The 17,391-nt window shown below is 41.3% G+C and overlaps 1 protein-coding gene across 9 annotated transcripts in view; it reads right to left on the bottom strand.

The window, feature by feature from the left end:
* si:dkey-92i15.4 (pro-interleukin-16) overlaps window positions 1–16,363 on the bottom strand; it is a 34,975-nt gene extending 18,612 nt beyond the window's left edge. For 2 of the 9 annotated variants that reach the window (XM_060921487.1, XM_060921495.1), the window contains exons 1-2: window positions 16,073–16,349; window positions 28–3,381 (exon numbers count right to left, since the gene is read on the bottom strand). In XM_060921487.1, the coding sequence (XP_060777470.1) occupies window positions 28–2,750 (2,723 nt within the window). In that variant the 5' untranslated portion in view covers window positions 2,751–3,381; window positions 16,073–16,349. Of the gene's footprint in view, window positions 1–27; window positions 3,382–3,595; window positions 4,032–4,076; window positions 4,412–4,441; window positions 4,504–4,636; window positions 4,777–16,072 lie in introns of those variants that run through there. The other 7 variants (XM_060921490.1, XM_060921492.1, XM_060921488.1 and 4 more) reach the window with 7 other exon arrangements.
* Between the last annotated feature and the right edge of the window lie 1,028 nt (window positions 16,364–17,391).

The raw sequence follows: 17,391 nt of genomic DNA, 5'->3' as shown, positions 1-17,391 counted from the left end.
TCCTCAAACTGTAACATCATACTGTACCTCATAGAAAAACTCCTATTGCTCATGTTGCTTGTGATGGTTACTGATGATTCGCCTGAGTCAGAGTCATATCCTCTCTCTGTTCCCTCATCATCTTCATCGTCGTAGTCGTCATCATCATCATCACAGTCTTCACCATTCTCATCATCAACCCCTTTATCCATGATCCACCTAATAACTTTTGCAGCTACTTTTTCGTCCTTTATTGTGTTGTAGGTATTACTGAGATCACCTGAAGCTGAAGAACAGACTTGGATAGGAGAGATTCCTGCAGAGTCACTAAAGAGATTGGATGGTGATTTAGAATGAGTGCTGTTGCCTGTTAAATCTGTTGACTTTTCTGGAGTGAAGGAATTTTGATATGGTAGCACAGGGCTGCTTTGTGATTTTAGAAACACTTTATCTTTTGTAGACTTTGAAAATGTGTTCTCTGGTTTAGGAGAGAAGTCCTGAGGATCAGAGTGGGATACATTCATGATTCTACTTGATTTTTGGGAATTGTGGGATGTTGTAGAACTGAGATTATTCTTACCATTTTCTTCAGTTAATTCAATGTTTTTAAGCTTTTGATAAGATTTAAGGTTGCTGCCTTTGGAGAAATCTGACTCATCCATGTGCTTATTCATCATAGTAAATTTAGCCTTGTTCTTCTGCTCAGATGGAAATTCATCCAGGAGTTTCAAAGTCTGAACAGCTCCAGGCTCGTGACTTTTAGTTCCTCTGCTTTGGGTTTTCACTGTTAATTCTTCTTTATCTTGTGTTGTGATCTGGACAGGTCCACTTAGATCATGTATACTCACTGCCTCATCACTCTTTTCAATCTTACTAAAAAGATTCTCTCTCGAGCATTCTCTGCTGCTGTCACCCGAACTTACACTTAATGACCTACTTGAATATGTCTTATTCAGACTGGTCACTACTTTCGGTGTTTCTGTAACTGACAAAGCCCTTCTATGATGCTGAATCTGTGATGAACTCTGGCTTTGCAGAGCAAGAGCCTCAAATTTGTGAATTGTTTTTCGCACCGAATCCAAGGATGGTTCATGGACTTTTTCTAACGAGAACTCATTCTTCATACTAACCCCATGTTGTTGGTGATGATGTTTTTCACTGTCTGCTGTCATACTTTGGGATGGTTGAGGTTTGGCCTGAGGATTTACTCTTTCCTGTGAGCTATTGGTTTGTTTTCCTGGAATTGTCTCCATACCTTTTGTCTGATTTGAATTTCTAGTCCTTATTTCTACTTGCCTCTCTGTTTCTTTCCCGGTGTTTTTTTGGACACTGTTGCTATTGTTCAGACTATAGGCTGGATATGAACTCAGAGTTGTAAAAAGTCTGTTTCTTGTTCTGCCGAGAGAATGACTTCCCAGTCCGACAGAGGGCCCAGTCAGTCTTCTATCATCATATATACTATTATTAGTCACCAAGGAGATTGTACCTTGGCTAAGGGTTTTTTCGTTAGACCATGCTGACGTTGTTGCCAAGTTATCTTTTCCATCGGCTGAAACAAGTGAAGTGTCTGGCAAGGGAGTAAAATTCATATGTCCTTTTTTAAAAGGTGTTTTTGGGAAGGTAGCCGACTTTCCTGGATTAGATAAAACTGTCTTTGTGTTACGCACTGTGTAAAAGTTTAGGCGATCATCCATTGATCTTCTACTGGGATTCTGTTTATCTAAACCTGAACCGTAAAAAGGCTCAGGGGTGATCATTCCAAATGAGATTCCTGAACTTGCTTCACGATTATCCTCTAATACATTACGATTTCTTTCCTTTACAGTGTTATTCCCAGTGATCTCACTGGTCTTTGATGCAGTGAATTGAGCTCTGAGGTGGGGCTCTGCTTGATCTGGCTTGGTACCACTATGTTCAGAATGCCACCAGGGACTTTTTCTTTCCTCCATCCTGTCCTTACTTTGATTTGCTTTTAGTCTGGATGGGAAAGATTGGGCAAGAGCCACTGTTTTCACAGGTAAGGTTCCAGATGTTGCAGTTCCAGAGATTAGTCCATTATTGTCCTGCTTTCTTTGACCATTTCCACTGAATGGTTGAATTTGTAATGATACTCTCTTTAATGGGTGGGTCAGTTCATTAGATTTTGGGCTACTGGCAGCGTCATTTCTTTCTAAACTCTCAGAACGTCTCATGGCTCTCCTTTCAAGGTCCTTAGTATTTCTGATAACATCCATCTGATTCTTTTGTCCTCCTTCATGTTTTGATCCACTCCAGTCTAAGCTCTTACTTCTGTTGGACAGATATGATTGTCTCCACTCTGTTCTTTCCCTCACTTTGGTGGTGGGATTCTCAACGGCATCTGCTTTCTTTTGAGTGGTACTACTCGTCTCAGAACTGACGGACAGTTCTGCTTTCTTTGTCCAGCCGAACTGATTCAGAACTCTAGGTCTTTTTGTGTCAATCATATCAGTATCTGGAGATGGAGACGAAATGGGGTGGACTCTGGACATCTCTTCTGGACACTCTTTGATGCTTCTGCTGGCTTTTTCAAATGTCTCACACTTATAATTACTGGCTTTGGTGAGCTGCTGTCTTTCTTTAGCAGAGCGGATTTTGAACCTAATAGTAGACTGTGTTGGAGCTGCATGTGGTTGACTTTGGTTTTGTTCTTCAGAACATTTTGAAGATTCTCTATTTCCAACTCTCGGGACTGATTCTGATAGACAGGCAGAGTGTTCAGGCACACAAGTAGATCCAACAGGGATATCCATTTTCTACAATGAGGAACAGTGCATGCATTACAGTGTGATTGTCAGGAAATGTTTAAAGTTCTTTTTAGTACTTGGTTCCATGCTCAAGTTCCAAATTTATGTCACATAAATGGTTTTGGATGTCCATACTACAATAAATGTGGGTAGGTTGTCAGCTATGTAATTCAACCCGCACAGTGTGATCAAGGGTGTCCAAGTGTTGACGTGGCATTCTTTCTAAGTAATCCATAAACAAAAAAAGATTTGTTTGTGAGGCTGCAGGTGTGGCTCGACGTTCTGGTTCGCAGTTCCGTAACGTTATGGTAAAAGTAATAAAATGTCCCGCAAAGTACAAACTATAAACAACAAACACAGAAAACAAAAAAGTCAGCTCCCTTTCTGTCCTAAGTACTCAGAATTGTTTATATCTGCTTATGTTGGAAGTCGGATGTTCATTTGTCAGAACACTTTGCTTTCTTCTGTTTTTTTTTTCCTCCGAGACAATTGAGTAGCTTCAGCCTGAAGATGTATCTTTGCTTCTTTTTCTTTCACAGAATGCTGTGTTGTGTTCTGCAGGTTACACTGGCTGATCTTGTGGCTCTCTGCCTCTTTCTGCGACTGACTTTTTCAGACAGTCCTAGCATCCAAAGTCCTACAAAAAAAAAAGATATAATTATATTATGTTATATTTCTTAATTATAAATATTGCAGTAGTAAGGACAAACTTAATTTTGAGGAAGCCTATCATAAAGCATGACGGTTTCAGATTCTGTTGTGAGAAGTGGACGTAAAGACACAAAGAAAGCCAAAATGTTATTAACAACAAAGGAACAAATTGCATAAATCATAAAAGTGTCATAACATACCTCGAAACTTCCTCTGACAGAGCTGAAATTAATCACACGATTGTATCCGTTTATGTTTATACAACTAACATGCTTTTTGCCCTTCGTCATGCTTTTAAGCTTAAACCAAACCAGATCAGCAGGCAGATAACAGGTCAAACACACCAGACTGCAATCCAGACGGATCTCGTTTACCATACCAGAGTAGAAAATACACTAGAGTACACGTCATAGATGTAGATCTAAAATTAAGTATCACTCTATTTGCCTATTGAAATATACTTTCAGCAGATTTGTTGTAGAAATCAACAGATGTATCAAACAACCAGGAAAGAGCTCCATGGGCTGGTCACGCAGCTGTAATCATTCAAATCAGCTAAAACCTCTGAATGAGACAAAATCAAAAAGCCTTGCAGGCACAGCAGCTAATTTACATACATACTAGCATTAGTCAATCCATCCATGAGTGAGGCTGATAAACCACACATGATAAAGAACTCACCTTCTGATCACAACGTACATTGTATGTCTAATGATCCTCATGTGATCCTTTCAGTAATACTATAATGTGGTCGCAAAGTAAATACCTATGATCAGCTGAGAAGATACAGGTGCATGCAGAGTTTTGTAGTGTTGAAGCTGAAACCCAGTAGACACAGACAGGGAGGGAGGCAAGAATATAAAACGAGGTGTGTTCTGGTGCAACCATTCAAAAGGAGCCAACACCCCAGCAGGTCAAGATGGCATAAACATGACTGACTGAAATATAAAGTGAGCTGTGAAAAAAGCAAATGCTGAATAGGAAAGGAGAAGGTGTGTAATTGATTGATAGTTGATCAGGCTGAAGAGAAAAAGTGGTGAGATTACCTGTGTGACTTTACACAGTCAGTGTAGTGAGAGAACAGGTGCGTGTTGGGTTAAAGTTTTACCTGTTCTCAGGGGCATGGACACACACACACACACACACACAGACACACATACACTGTACATTTGACACATGAATGACACCCAGTGAACCAAGCATTTTAGTTTGACCTCAGATTTAGTTGAAACCAGACATACCTTTAAAGAAAATCACAGCAGGTGTTCAGTGCCCTTCCTCTCCCCCTGTCTTGTGCTTAGTCTTTTTTTTTTTATTTTACTATTATTCATCTGCAATCTAAACTCACCTGACAGGTTTTTCCTTTTCACCCTCACCCACCCCCTCTCATTGTTACACCTTCCCTCCCTTGTCTCTCTGTCTGTCTGTCTGTCTCTCTCTCTCTCTCTCTCTCTCTCTGCCTCTCTCTCCTGCACACTCTCTCTCACTCTCTCTTTCTCCCCCTCTCTGCCTCTCTCTCCTGCACTCTCTCTCACTCTCTCTTTCTCCCCCTCTCTGCCTCTCTTTTGCTCTCTCTCGCTATCTCTCTTTCACTCTGCCTCTCTCTACCTCTGTCTGTCTGTCTCTGTCTGTCTCTCTCTCTCTCTCTCTCCCTCTGCCTCTCTTTTGCTCTCTCTCTCTTTCTCTCCACCTCTCTTTTGCACTCTGCCTCTCTCTCTCTGCCTCTCTTTTGCACACACACTCTATCTCTCTCTGCTTCTCTTTTATCCTCTGCCTCTCTCTCTGCCTCTCTTTTGCACGCGCACACACACTCTCTCTGCCTCTCTCTTTCTCTCTCTCTGCCTCTCTTTTGCGCACTCTCTCAAGTCTCTCTCGCTCTCTGTCTCTCTCTCTCTCTGCCTCTCTTTTGCACTCTTTCTCTTTCTGCCTCTCTCTGCCTCTCTTTTGCCCTCTGCCTGTCTCTCTCTCTCTCCCTTTCTTTTGCGCACTCTTTCTCTCTTTCTCTCTCTCTGCCTCTCTCTTGCACTCTGTCTCTCTTCCTCTCTACCCCCTCTTTCTCTCTCTGCCTCTCTCTAATTCTCTCTCTCTCTCTTTCTTGTCTGCCTGTCTCTCACTCTATTTCTCTCTCTCTCTCTCTCTCTCTCTCTCTCTCTGTGTCTCTTTTCCTCCCCACCCTCTCCTCTATGCTCTCCTCCCTCCATTCATTTTCATATATGAAGGAAAAATAACTACTAGCACGCACACACATTTCTGTGACAGCACAGATGCCCAGGATGGTGTAACTATAATAAAAGCAATGTTTTAGAATTTTCTTGTGGCATGAAATTGAGTGTGTGTTCATCCTCTGGCCCATTTCTTTTTTTGTAACCCACAAGTCCGTCTAACATCTCATGGCAGCATTCCTGACTTGTTTTCTTAGTGATTCATTACCGTAGTCACGTCTTGTAATATTCATGAACAGAAATGTCAAGCACTCTGACTTTACTTGACTTTACCACAGTCATATGCAAACCGTAGAGGGGCGACCCATTAAAGACAAATCAAAACAACACAAAGTGCTTTTAGTTAAGTGTTTGGCCACAACAAGACACCAAAACAGCTTGGATGCACCTTGGCACAGATCATAAAAGATTCTCTGGAACTGTACTAGAGCAATTTAAACCGTTCTTCCTAAAGATATTCTCATCAAAGCATTCAGTGAGCCCTCATGAGCTGCAGACACTATCCTGGAAAAGCCCGCTGACATCAGGATAGAAAGGTTTCATCAGAGGAAAAAGGTGATCATTCTGAAGAACTCTGTATTGATTTGCAGTGAATTTTCCATCTAAAGGTCCAAACCATGCTGGCAAAATAAACAAAACAGAGGCACAGTTTTTCTTTTCTTTTCATTTGTAACATATTTGTATATGAATGAATTTCAGTGCGAGAGTGTTGGGGAGGTTTCTGTGATCACTGCTCCACTTGGTTGTGGGAATCATACACAGGCTTTTGGCATTATAAAACTAACAGGACTATAACTGAGACATCCAGAGTCTAGACTGATGTACTGAGGTCATGAAGACACATTTGCATTAACATTTAAGAGTGTGGAGGTAAGTACTAGTGATAAGAAAAATTACACACACTAGATACAAAGCAGTCAGTCAATACAAAAGATACAGTAGATGTACAACCCCGATTCCAAAAAAGTTGGGACAAAGTCTCATCTCATCTCATTATCTCTAGCCGCTTTATCCTTCTACAGGGTCGCAGGCAAGCTGGAGCCTATCCCAGCTGACTATGGGCGAAAGGCGGGGTACACCCTGGACAAGTCGCCAGGTCATCACAGGGCTGACACATAGACACAGACAACCATTCACACTCACATTCACACCTACGGTCAATTTAGAGTCACCAGTTAACCTAACCTGCATGTCTTTGGACTGTGGGGGAAACCGGAGCACCCGGAGGAAACCCACGCGGACACGGGGAGAACATGCAAACTCCGCACAGAAAGGCCCTTGCCGGCCCCGGGGCTCGAACCCAGGACCTTCTTGCTGTGAGGCGACAGCGCTAACCACTACACCACCGTGCCGCCGTTGGGACAAAGTACAAATTGTAAATAAAAACGGAATGCAATAATTTACAAATCTCAAAAACTGATATTGTATTCACAATAGAACATAGACAACATATCAAATGTCGAAAGTGAGACATTTTGAAATTTCATGCCAAATATTGGCTCATTTGAAATTTCATGACAGCAACACATCTCAAAAAAGTTGGGACAGGGGCAATAAGAGGCTGGAAAAGTTAAAGGTACAAAAAAGGAACAGCTGGAGGACCAAATTGCAACTCATTAGGTCAATTGGCAATAGGTCATTAACATGACTGGGTATAAAAAGAGCATCTTGGAGTGGCAGCGGCTCTCAGAAGTAAAGATGGGAAGAGGATCACCAATCCCCCTAATTCTGCGCCGACAAATAGTGGAGCAATATCAGAAAGGAGTTCGACAGTGTAAAACTGCAAAGAGTTTGAACATATCATCATCTACAGTGCATAATATCATCAAAAGATTCAGAGAATCTGGAAGAATCTCTGTGCGTAAGGGTCAAGGCTGGAAAACCATACTGGGTGCCTGTGATCTTCAGGCCCTTAGACGGCACTGCATCACATACAGGCATGCTTCTGTATTGGAAATCACAAAATGGGCTCAGGAATATTTCCAGAGAACATTATCTGTGAACACAATTCACTGTGCCATCCGCCGTTGCCAGCTAAAACTCTATAGTTCAAAGAAGAAGCCGTATCTAAACATGATCCAGAAGCGCAGACGTCTTCTCTGGGCCAAGGCTCATTTAAAATGGACTGTGGCAAAGTGGAAAACTGTTCTGTAGTCTGACGAATCAAAATTTGAAGTTCTTTATGGAAATCAGGGACGCCGTGTCATTCGGACTAAAGAGGAGAAGGACGACTCAAGTTGTCATCAGCGCTCAGTTCAGAAGCCTGCATCTCTGATGGTATGGGGTTGCATTAGTGCGTGTGGCATGGGCAGCTTACACATCTGGAAAGACACCATCAATGCTGAAAGGTATATCCAGGTTCTAGAGCAGGGGTGTCAAACCTGATCCATAAAGGGCTGTGTGGCTGCAGGTTTTCATTCCAGCCATGCAGCAGCACACCTCATTTGGCTTATTCAATCAACTGACACACCCACCCTTTAATCAAGGGTGGGTGTGGCTGCAAGTATTTGACTGTGTGAAGACAGTTCAGTTGATTGAATGAGCCAAGTCAGGTGTGCTGCTGCATGGCTGGAATGAAAACCTGCAGCCACACGGCCCTTTATGGATCAGGTTTGACACCCCTGTTCTAGAGCATCATATGCTCCCATCCAGACGACGTCTCTTTCAGGGAAGACCTTGCATTTTCCAACATGACAATGCCAAACCACATACTGCATCAATTACAGCATCATGGCTGCGTAGAAGAAGGGTCCGGGTACTGAACTGGCCAGCCTGCAGATTTATTTGTTTTTCACATTAATTGTACAGGTTATATGTCACATTAAAGGTGGGAAAAGTTTTGAAATTATTTATTCTGGTCTCTTTTTTTTTACATCAGAAAAACCTATCATTTTAACGGGGAGTGTTCACTTTTTATATCCACTGTATATAGTCCTCTATATAGTAATTCCCTATATAGTGAGTAGGGCATAGTGAACGAGTGAGTGATTTAGAACACAGCGTTTGTAACCAATCAGCACTTATCCTGATCAAGTTCAATTACCCATTCTATTTCTTGATAAACTTTGGAACTAATCAGAACTAGAAATGAAATAAGAGAAACCTCGTTATAACTTCGTAATATCGGAAGTTAATTGGCAGATAAAAAGATAAACGGAATTCATCTCATGGTTCGCCAAGGCTTCCGATTCGATATCAAGTAAGTGGTGTTTATTTTAATAATTACCTTTTGATTATCATAGTTTTTGTTTGGTCCTTCTGAAAAGTCAAATAAGTTTTGTAAGTTTTGGGGGGGTTGGTTTTTTTTTTAGCTTTTTGGCAGATATTTAGAATCTTTACACTACACTTGTGAAACAAAATGTTCTCATTAGTATAGTGACTTTGAAAGAACAGAGACCACACTTGTGAGTTTGAATCAGTGGTTATAATACTAAAATAAGTGCTACCGGGCGAGGTTTTTTTTTTTGCCTGGCAACACTTGCTATTGCTATTATTATTATTATTATTATTATTATTATTATTGTTGTTGTTGTTGTTGTCATTCTTCTTGCTGTTATAATAATAATAATAATAATAATAATAATTATTATTATTATTATAACAGCAAGAAGAATGACAACAATAATAATAATAATAAATAATAATGTTTAATTATTATTATTATTATTATTATTATTATTGTTGTTGTTGTTTTCACTATGTCTTTTTATATTTTTCGTTTATACCAAATATTTTATAACAAAATTAGCTGAGGTGGCACGATGGTGTAGTGGTTAGCACTGTTGCCTCACAGGAAGAAGGTCCTGGGTTCAAGCCCAGCCTTTCTGTGTGGAGTTTGCATGCTCTCCCCGTGTCTGCGTGGGTTTCCTCCGGGTGCTCCGGTTCCCCCACAGTCCAAAGACATGCAGGTGAGGCTAATTGATTGTTCTAAATTGACCATAGGTGTGAATGTGAGTGTGAATGGTTGTTTGTCTCTATGTGTCAGCCCTGTGATGACGTGACTACGTATGTCCAGGGTGTACCCCACCTCTCTGTAACCCTGCGCAGGATAAGCAGTTATGGATAATGGATGGAATATAAAAAAATTAGCTGGGTTTAATTCCTACAAAGTTGTAAAATATAAAGACAATGGTAGAATAATTTAAACTAACATAACCCAGACCAGGCAGTTACTAACGACTGCTGGAAGCTTCATATCTGTCAGTTAGCTCGTGCCTGCATGAAAGTAAAAACCTCCTGTGCTTGAAACATTTTTTTGGATCTCAATCCTGACACACACCTCAAGAAAAACAAAACAAACTGTGCACCAAATATTCATGTACACACTGTATGGCCTAAGGTTTGTGGACACCTGAGCATCACAACCATACATGCTTCTTGAACATCCCATTCCAGATTTAGTCTCCCTTTGCTGGTATAATAACCTCCACTTTTCTCGAAAGGTTTTCGTCTAGATTTGTGCAGACCCATAAAATTGTCCCTACTAACTTTGGCAAACCAGGTCTACATGGAGCTCAGTTCGTATACAGGGGCATTGTCATGCTGGAACATGTTTGGCCCCCTGAGTTCCAGTGAAGGGAAATTGTAATACTGGAGCATACAAAGACATCTTATATAATTTGGTGCTTTCAACTTTGTGGCAACAGTTTGGGGAAAAAACACATATGGGTGTGATGGTCAGGTGTCCACATACTTTTGGTCATCTAGTGTATATATTTGTATAAGTTTACAGTACATTATCTGTTCAGTCTGAACAATAATTTCATATCTGGTTCCATCCCTAGTACCCTAATACACAGGTTTTTGTTTTTCTTAAAAAAAAAAAAAACTTGTAAAAAACTTCCATGCCTGATACACTTGTACCAGTGTCTCACACACACTACCCTGTCAGCATCACTGCTGTGTTGAAGATAGATCACCAGTGTTCCTATGGAGATCCCTTTCCATTGAGGGATGGAGTAGAGGGGAGCTGAAAAACTATGCATATGACCTAAAGTTTGTAATCATAGCCCTACAAAGTGCACCGGTATGGAAGGTGTACTTGAAAAGTATGCATGGCTAGAATTTAGGTGTACCTAATGAACTTGCCACTCAATGTAACTGCAAAGAATGGCTTGGTTAGAAACGCCCACATATGAACATATGGACATCTCAACTTACTGCACTTTCTATTCATAACCCAAAAACATGTGGGTAGGTGGATTAGCTATGCTAAAAAGTGCAAATATGTGTGCATGCTGCCAGCTGCCCTGCAGCATACTGGTGCTCCATCCAGGTCGTAGCCCTGCTTTGCACCCAGTGTTCACGAGATAAGATCTGGGTCTAATGCTAACCCATTAACATCCCTGACCTGGATACAGTGAATGAATGAATAAAATGTATAATTATGCAGTAAATTCATGTATTAGATACTATTTTTATTCATGGAGCCCATCATGTGTACATGCATGGTCTTTGGCAACTTTACTTCCACATTTCTTTCTTATTTCTAGCCTCATGGTGGTAGTGCTGCTGAGTGAAGGTTATACATTGACTTTATAGTTTCCCATACTTTATATGAAGATTCTTTCTTCTGACTTGGCTCCTGAGTCTTCGAAGAAAGATTACACCTTAAATACAGTTGTGGTCAGAAGTTTACATACAGTGACATGAATGTCATCTTGGATATGAATGTCATGGGCTTTCAGTAATTTCTTTGAACTGTTCTTTTTCTGTGGCAGAATTATTGTACAGCATACGTACATCTTTAATAAAAAAAACACTAAAATTTGGTGCACAAGTTTTAATTTTCTTTGGGTTTTCTGAAATCAACACAGGGTCAAAATTATACATAAATGGTCAAAAATGTACATATGCTCACTTAGATTATTAATTCAGAGGTGCTGAAACTTCCAAAATGTCTCTTATCTTGCCAAGGCTGAGGTCTCTTAACTTCCTGTTAGTGATCATGATTGACTACAGCTGGTAGCTTCTCTGTGCCTTCATAAAAAGGGTTTGTTTACAGCACTCATTGACCAACACACAGTAAAATGGGAAAGTCCAAGGAGCTCAGTGCAGATCTGAGAAAGAGGATTGTAGATATACACAACTCTGGAATGTCTCTTGGAGCCATTTCTAAACAACTGCAAATTCCAAGATCAGTTCAAACAATTGTATCCAAGTTATTGGGAGGTGTGGTCACTTTGCCAAGCCACTTTGCTTCAAGAAAACCCAAACTGTCTCCCTGAGCTGAAAGGAAATTGGTTTGGATGGTCAGGAACAACCTGGGAACCACCATGGTACAACCCTGCCATGAACTGGAAGCTGATGGATCACTGTCTACAGTTCAAATCACCATGAAATCATCATCACTGTTCAGCTGCAGAGCAGGCGACCACTAGCTTCCTCCATTTCAGCTTGTCGTTGGCAAGGGATTCAATTTCCTTGTCGGAAATGAGATCATATCCTTCACCCATGACTTTCTGGATGTAGGTCGGTGTGGCAGCAGGGGTGTGGCCAAGCAGCAGTCTGTGAATGGAGGGCAGGGTTGGGGAAGGTAAGTGGCTAAGTCATTCCACCTGCTGTCAATTAATGTGTGTGTGGGTGTGTGTTTGTTACAGGGATGGAGCATAGAAGGAGAGAGAGAGAGAGAGCAGAGAAAAGGGACTCTCTCCCCGACCACAATGCATGTGTGAGTAAGTGAGTGAAAGAGTGAGTGAAAAGCAAGCTGAAAAGCTAAAATAAAGTGTTTGTGTAACCATCAACTCTCGCCTGCCATGCTTCTGTGCTCCACCCGCATCAGGAACTGTTACAGTCGGATATAAGGTGGCTTGTCTACCAGGCCTTCATTTGCCATGTTGTGGGACATACAAGGCATAAGTCCTTGCTGGCTCATCTGTGTTCAGATGAAGTTGGTGACCGAGGAAGGACAGTTGGCGGCGTTGTACAGTATTAATGAGTGGCTCCACCTCCAGGCGTTGGTATATGGTCAGGTTAGAGACTCTGTCAGTGCGTTTGATACCAAGCATTATTCTGTAACACGAGGTTGCGTATGAGTTGATTTTATTACTCATGTCTTGTGAGATAACTCAGGTTTCACAGCCATACAGGAGAACGGAGAGACAGGTTATTCTAAAGAAGGCGAGTTTTGATTTCAATGGGATCATGGTACTTCTCCAGATCTTCTCCAGCCTCCAAAAAACTGACCATGCTAATCCCTGTCTCCGGTTTAGATCAGGTTTGCTGTCAGCAACCATGGAACCCAAATAGCAGAAGTCAGAGACATGATTGATTTCCTCCTCATTAACCTGGAGGTGGTTCTGAGGGCACAGGTTATATGTCATGTACCAGTACTCAGTCTTGTTAACACTTATCTTGAGCCCAACTGATTTTGCTGCATTCACTGTGGCGCTTAGTTGTTTCTGGGCACCCTCCATTGTTGATTCTAGTAGGCATATGTCGTCAGCAAAGTCCAGGTCATTTAATTTGACTTTGGGGATTCTTCGTGACTGCCTTTGGTGAGTAATAAGACCGGAGTTGCACTTGTTGGTAGCTGTGGTCATAAGATGGTCTACCACTATGATGAAAAGGAAAGGGGCAAGCACATCTCCCTGCAAAACACCAGTGGTGATGTAAAACGTGTCGGATATTTTTCCATCCACTAAAACTGTGCTTTTTGAATTGTCATACAGAACTCGAATGGCCTCGATGATGCACAGCGGTATACCATAGTGACGGAGGATGGCAAACATATATTCCCTGCTGATGGAATCAAACGCCTTCTTAAAGTCTTTGAAGGTTGCCACAAGAGGTAGCTGTTTGCATCTGAAGCCTTCAAATATCTTCTGAGGATGTGGATCTGTTGGCTACAGCTGCATCCTGGTCTAAACCCAGCCTGGTTCCTTCTTAGTATAGGGTCAACCAGAGGACTAATCCTATTGAGGAGGATTTTGTTGTATACTTTAGCTGTGATTGACATCAGCATGATGCCTCTGTACTTGGTTTTTAGAGACAGGTCACCTTTCTTAGGAACTGGCACTTTGAGATTGGTGATCCACTGGGCTGGGGGTATTCGGCTGATATAGACTTCTTTGCAGAATCGATGGGTGAGTTTGACCATGGCCTCACCACCATCTTTTAGAGCTTCAGGAGTAATCCTACTGTCCATGGCAGCTTGCTTTTTGCCTCTTAAGGCTGTGGATAGCTTTTCTGGTTTCCTCTAGAGTGGGAGGCTCACATCTGATTGGGAGGTCGTTTGCTGCAGGAGGTGGGGTTGCATCACTGGAATTGTTCTGGTTGTTCAGCAAAGTGCTGAAATACCTTGCCCAGTCAGCTAGTGACTCTTCCTCGTTGTTAGGATTTGTACAGTCCTGAATCTTAACCTTTCTGCTCATCTGAAGGTGTTTCCCAGTAATGTCATTGATGATCTTCCAGGTGGTGTTCATGTCTCCATGCTTCTCAGCTGTGGTGAGGTCTTCCAGTTTCTTCATTAGGATAGCTGCGTGGTCTTCCTGGTATGAGGCTAATAGTTCATCTGCCAGGTCCTTCCACTTCTGCATTTGATGTGGGTTTTTAAGGGCCAAGTATTGAGCCTTGGCATTGTCCCTCTTGGCTTTAAGTTCCAGGGTCCTTGCAGTTACCCAGCTTGGCATACCACTGGGGACACGTTTGCCGATGGTCTTTTCAGCAGCTTCGCAAACTGAATTTTCAAACTCACTGTAGCGAGAGGTTATTGGAGTTCCCTCATCTGTGGACAAACAGGCAAATCTGTTTGACAGTTCCAGCTGGAACTCAGCTCTCATCTCCTCATGTTGTAGTGTCTCCAAGTTAAAACGCTTCATTTTGCATGTGTTTGCCTTTGATGTTCTGAGGCTAATGGCAAGACTGATACTGACGATGCGATGGTCAGAGTCCAGTTCAACTGTATTGTATGCTCTACAGTTATGAAGAGAGTTGCGCCACTTGCTGTTGATGAGTATATGATCCAGCTGGGCTTTTGTTCCAGATGGGTGTTGCCAGGTCCACAGTCTACCCAAGGGTTGAAGGAATGTTGTTTGTGCTGGTCTGAATCTTAGCTCTATGCGTAGATTTACAAGTCTTTCTCCATATCTGTTTGTGTCTTGATGGAAGCTAACTAAGAACGAAGAGGCTACTATCCAAGAAATAAACCCCTGCTCCAAAATTGACACCTTCAAGCTAAACTAAAGTTTGAAGTTGACCACATGCACAAAAAAAAAGCCTTCTGGAGGAAAGTTGTATGGTCAGATGAGACAAAGATTGAGTTGTTTGGCCAGAATGACCACCATGTACCACTGTACCAGCTGGTGGTGGTGGTAGGATCATCATGCTCTGGGGCTGTTTTGCTGCCAGTGGAACTGGTTCATTGCACAAAGTGGATGGAATAATGAAGGAGGAGGACTACCTCAGAATTCTTTAGCATAAACCATCAGAAACTTGAACACAACTTGGGACTTGGGAGTTACAACAGGACAATGAACCCAAACACGCATCAGAGCTGGTTGTGGAGGATAAAGCAGGCTAATATTAAGCTTAAAACAAGTCCTGACCTCAACCCTACTGAAAATATATGAACTGTGCTTATAAGTCGAATCCATGCCCCCCCAAAAAAAATAATAATAATTGAACTCTACCAATTCTACCATGAAGAGTCGTGAAATATCCAACCAGAATTCTGCCAGAAGCTTGTTCATAGTTAACAAAAATGTTTGGTCAAGGTGAATCTTGCAAAGAGACATTTTACCCAAATATTAGGTGTGCTGTATGTATATTTTTGACCCTGTGTTGATTTCAGAAAACCCAAAGAAGATTAAAACTTGTGTATAAATTCTAGTGGTTTTTTTTTTTTATTTAAAGATGTATGCTGTACAATCATTCTGCCACAGAAAAAGAACAGTTCAAAGAAATTACTAAAAGCCCAAATATTGCCATGACATTCATATCCAAGATGACATTCATGTCACTGTATGTAAACTTCTGACCACAACTGTATCTGCTGGTTACCTGAAATCTGATAAGTATTCTGACCCCTGATCATGTGCACTCAGTAAACCACATTTCACCCAACAATCTGGAAACTGTAAGCACTTGTATCCACCTGAAGACAAAGCTAGTCCAAGCAATGTGTTTGCTAAGTCACCAACACTTTAGTTAAATAGTTAGGTAACTTTAAATGGGTATCTAACATGAACAGAAACACCACTTTTTGTTAACCGTTAACAAACTTTCTACAAAACATTGCATGAGTACAACATTTCCTTTCCAAACTGTCTTATTTTAACCAGTGTGACAAAGCACCATCACACCCTGCAATAAAATATTCATCATAGAATGAACCTCTGTACAATCTTTCTTAATTAGTACAACAGTCATGTAATTCATTTGAACTATATACCATTCTATTAGCAAACAATAAAAGTGAACATGTTAAATCATTATAGATTGATGAAGAAAAATTACCTTGGTGATTACATCTTGGTGAGCAAAATTCAGATCTGAACTTCCTGCAATTGCAAAGCGTGCTACCACAAACCTGAGACAGTAAGCAAAGAAAGGAAGAGAGAGACAGACAGAGAGAGAGAAACAGAAAGGGTGATCAAAGAAGAGAGATATTACTTATACCACTATACAAACTAAGACATGATGATCATTTATGTCAATGAATTAGACACTTTTTAGTTATTGTTAGTTTAGCATATGGAAGGTCAGCACAAGTGCCTGAACACACTGTAGTTTGGGCAGTTTGGGCCGTTAGGGTTTTGTGCTTGCATCAAACATGTTATTGCTCAGTGCCGCTGCCATCTGGAGCAACGGAAGCCTGGTGTGTGGTTTTTGAGAAAACGAAAGCTCTTGCACAACAAGACCCTCTGAGTAGCTTGTGAGTGAGATGATGCTTAGATATGTCAAATTTATATGATTTATAGACATGACAGATTGAAAACAATATACAGTGGTGCTTGAAAGTTTGTGAACCCTTTAGAATTTTCTACATTTCTGCATAAATATGACCTAAAACTTCATCAGATTTTCACACAAGTCCTAAAAGTAGATAAAGAGAACCCAGTTAAACAAATGAGACAAAAATATTATACTTGGTCATTTATTTATTGAGGAACATGATCCAATATTACGTAGCTGTGAGTGACAAAAGTATGTGAACCTTTGCTTTCAGTATCTGGTGTGACCCCCTTGTGCAGCAATAACTGCAACTAAACATTTCCGGTAACTGCTGATCAGTCCTGCACACTGGCTTGGAGGAATTTTAGCCCATTCCTCCATACAGAACAGCTTCAACTCTGGGATGTTGGTGGGTTTCCTCACATGAACTGCTCACTTCAGGTCCTTCCACAACATTTCGATTGGATTAAGGTCAGGACTTTGACTTGGCCATTCCAAAACATTAACTTTATTCTTCTTTAACCATTCTTTGGTAGAACGACTTGTGTGCTTAGGGTCGTTGTCTTGCTGCATGGCCCACCTTCTCTTGAGATTCAGTTCATGGACAGATGTCCTGACATTTTCCTTTAGAATTTGCTGGTGTAATTCAGAATTCATTGTTCCATCAATGATGGCAAGCCATCCTGGCCCAGATGCAGCAAAACAGGTCCAAACAGTGATACTACCACCACCATGTTTCACAGATGGGATAAGGTTCTTATGCTGGAATGCAGTGTTTTCTTTTCTCCAAATATAACGCTTCTCATTTAAACCAAAAAGTTCTATTTTGGTCTCATCCATCCACAAAACATTTTTCCAATAGCCTTCTGGCTTGTCCATGT

The sequence above is a fragment of the Neoarius graeffei genome, chromosome 5 (genome assembly GCF_027579695.1).
Source record: "Neoarius graeffei isolate fNeoGra1 chromosome 5, fNeoGra1.pri, whole genome shotgun sequence".
In the NCBI taxonomy this organism is placed as follows: Eukaryota; Metazoa; Chordata; class Actinopteri; order Siluriformes; family Ariidae; genus Neoarius; species Neoarius graeffei.
Note: the sequence above shows the minus strand (reverse complement) of the source record. Positions and strands in the feature narration are given on the sequence as shown.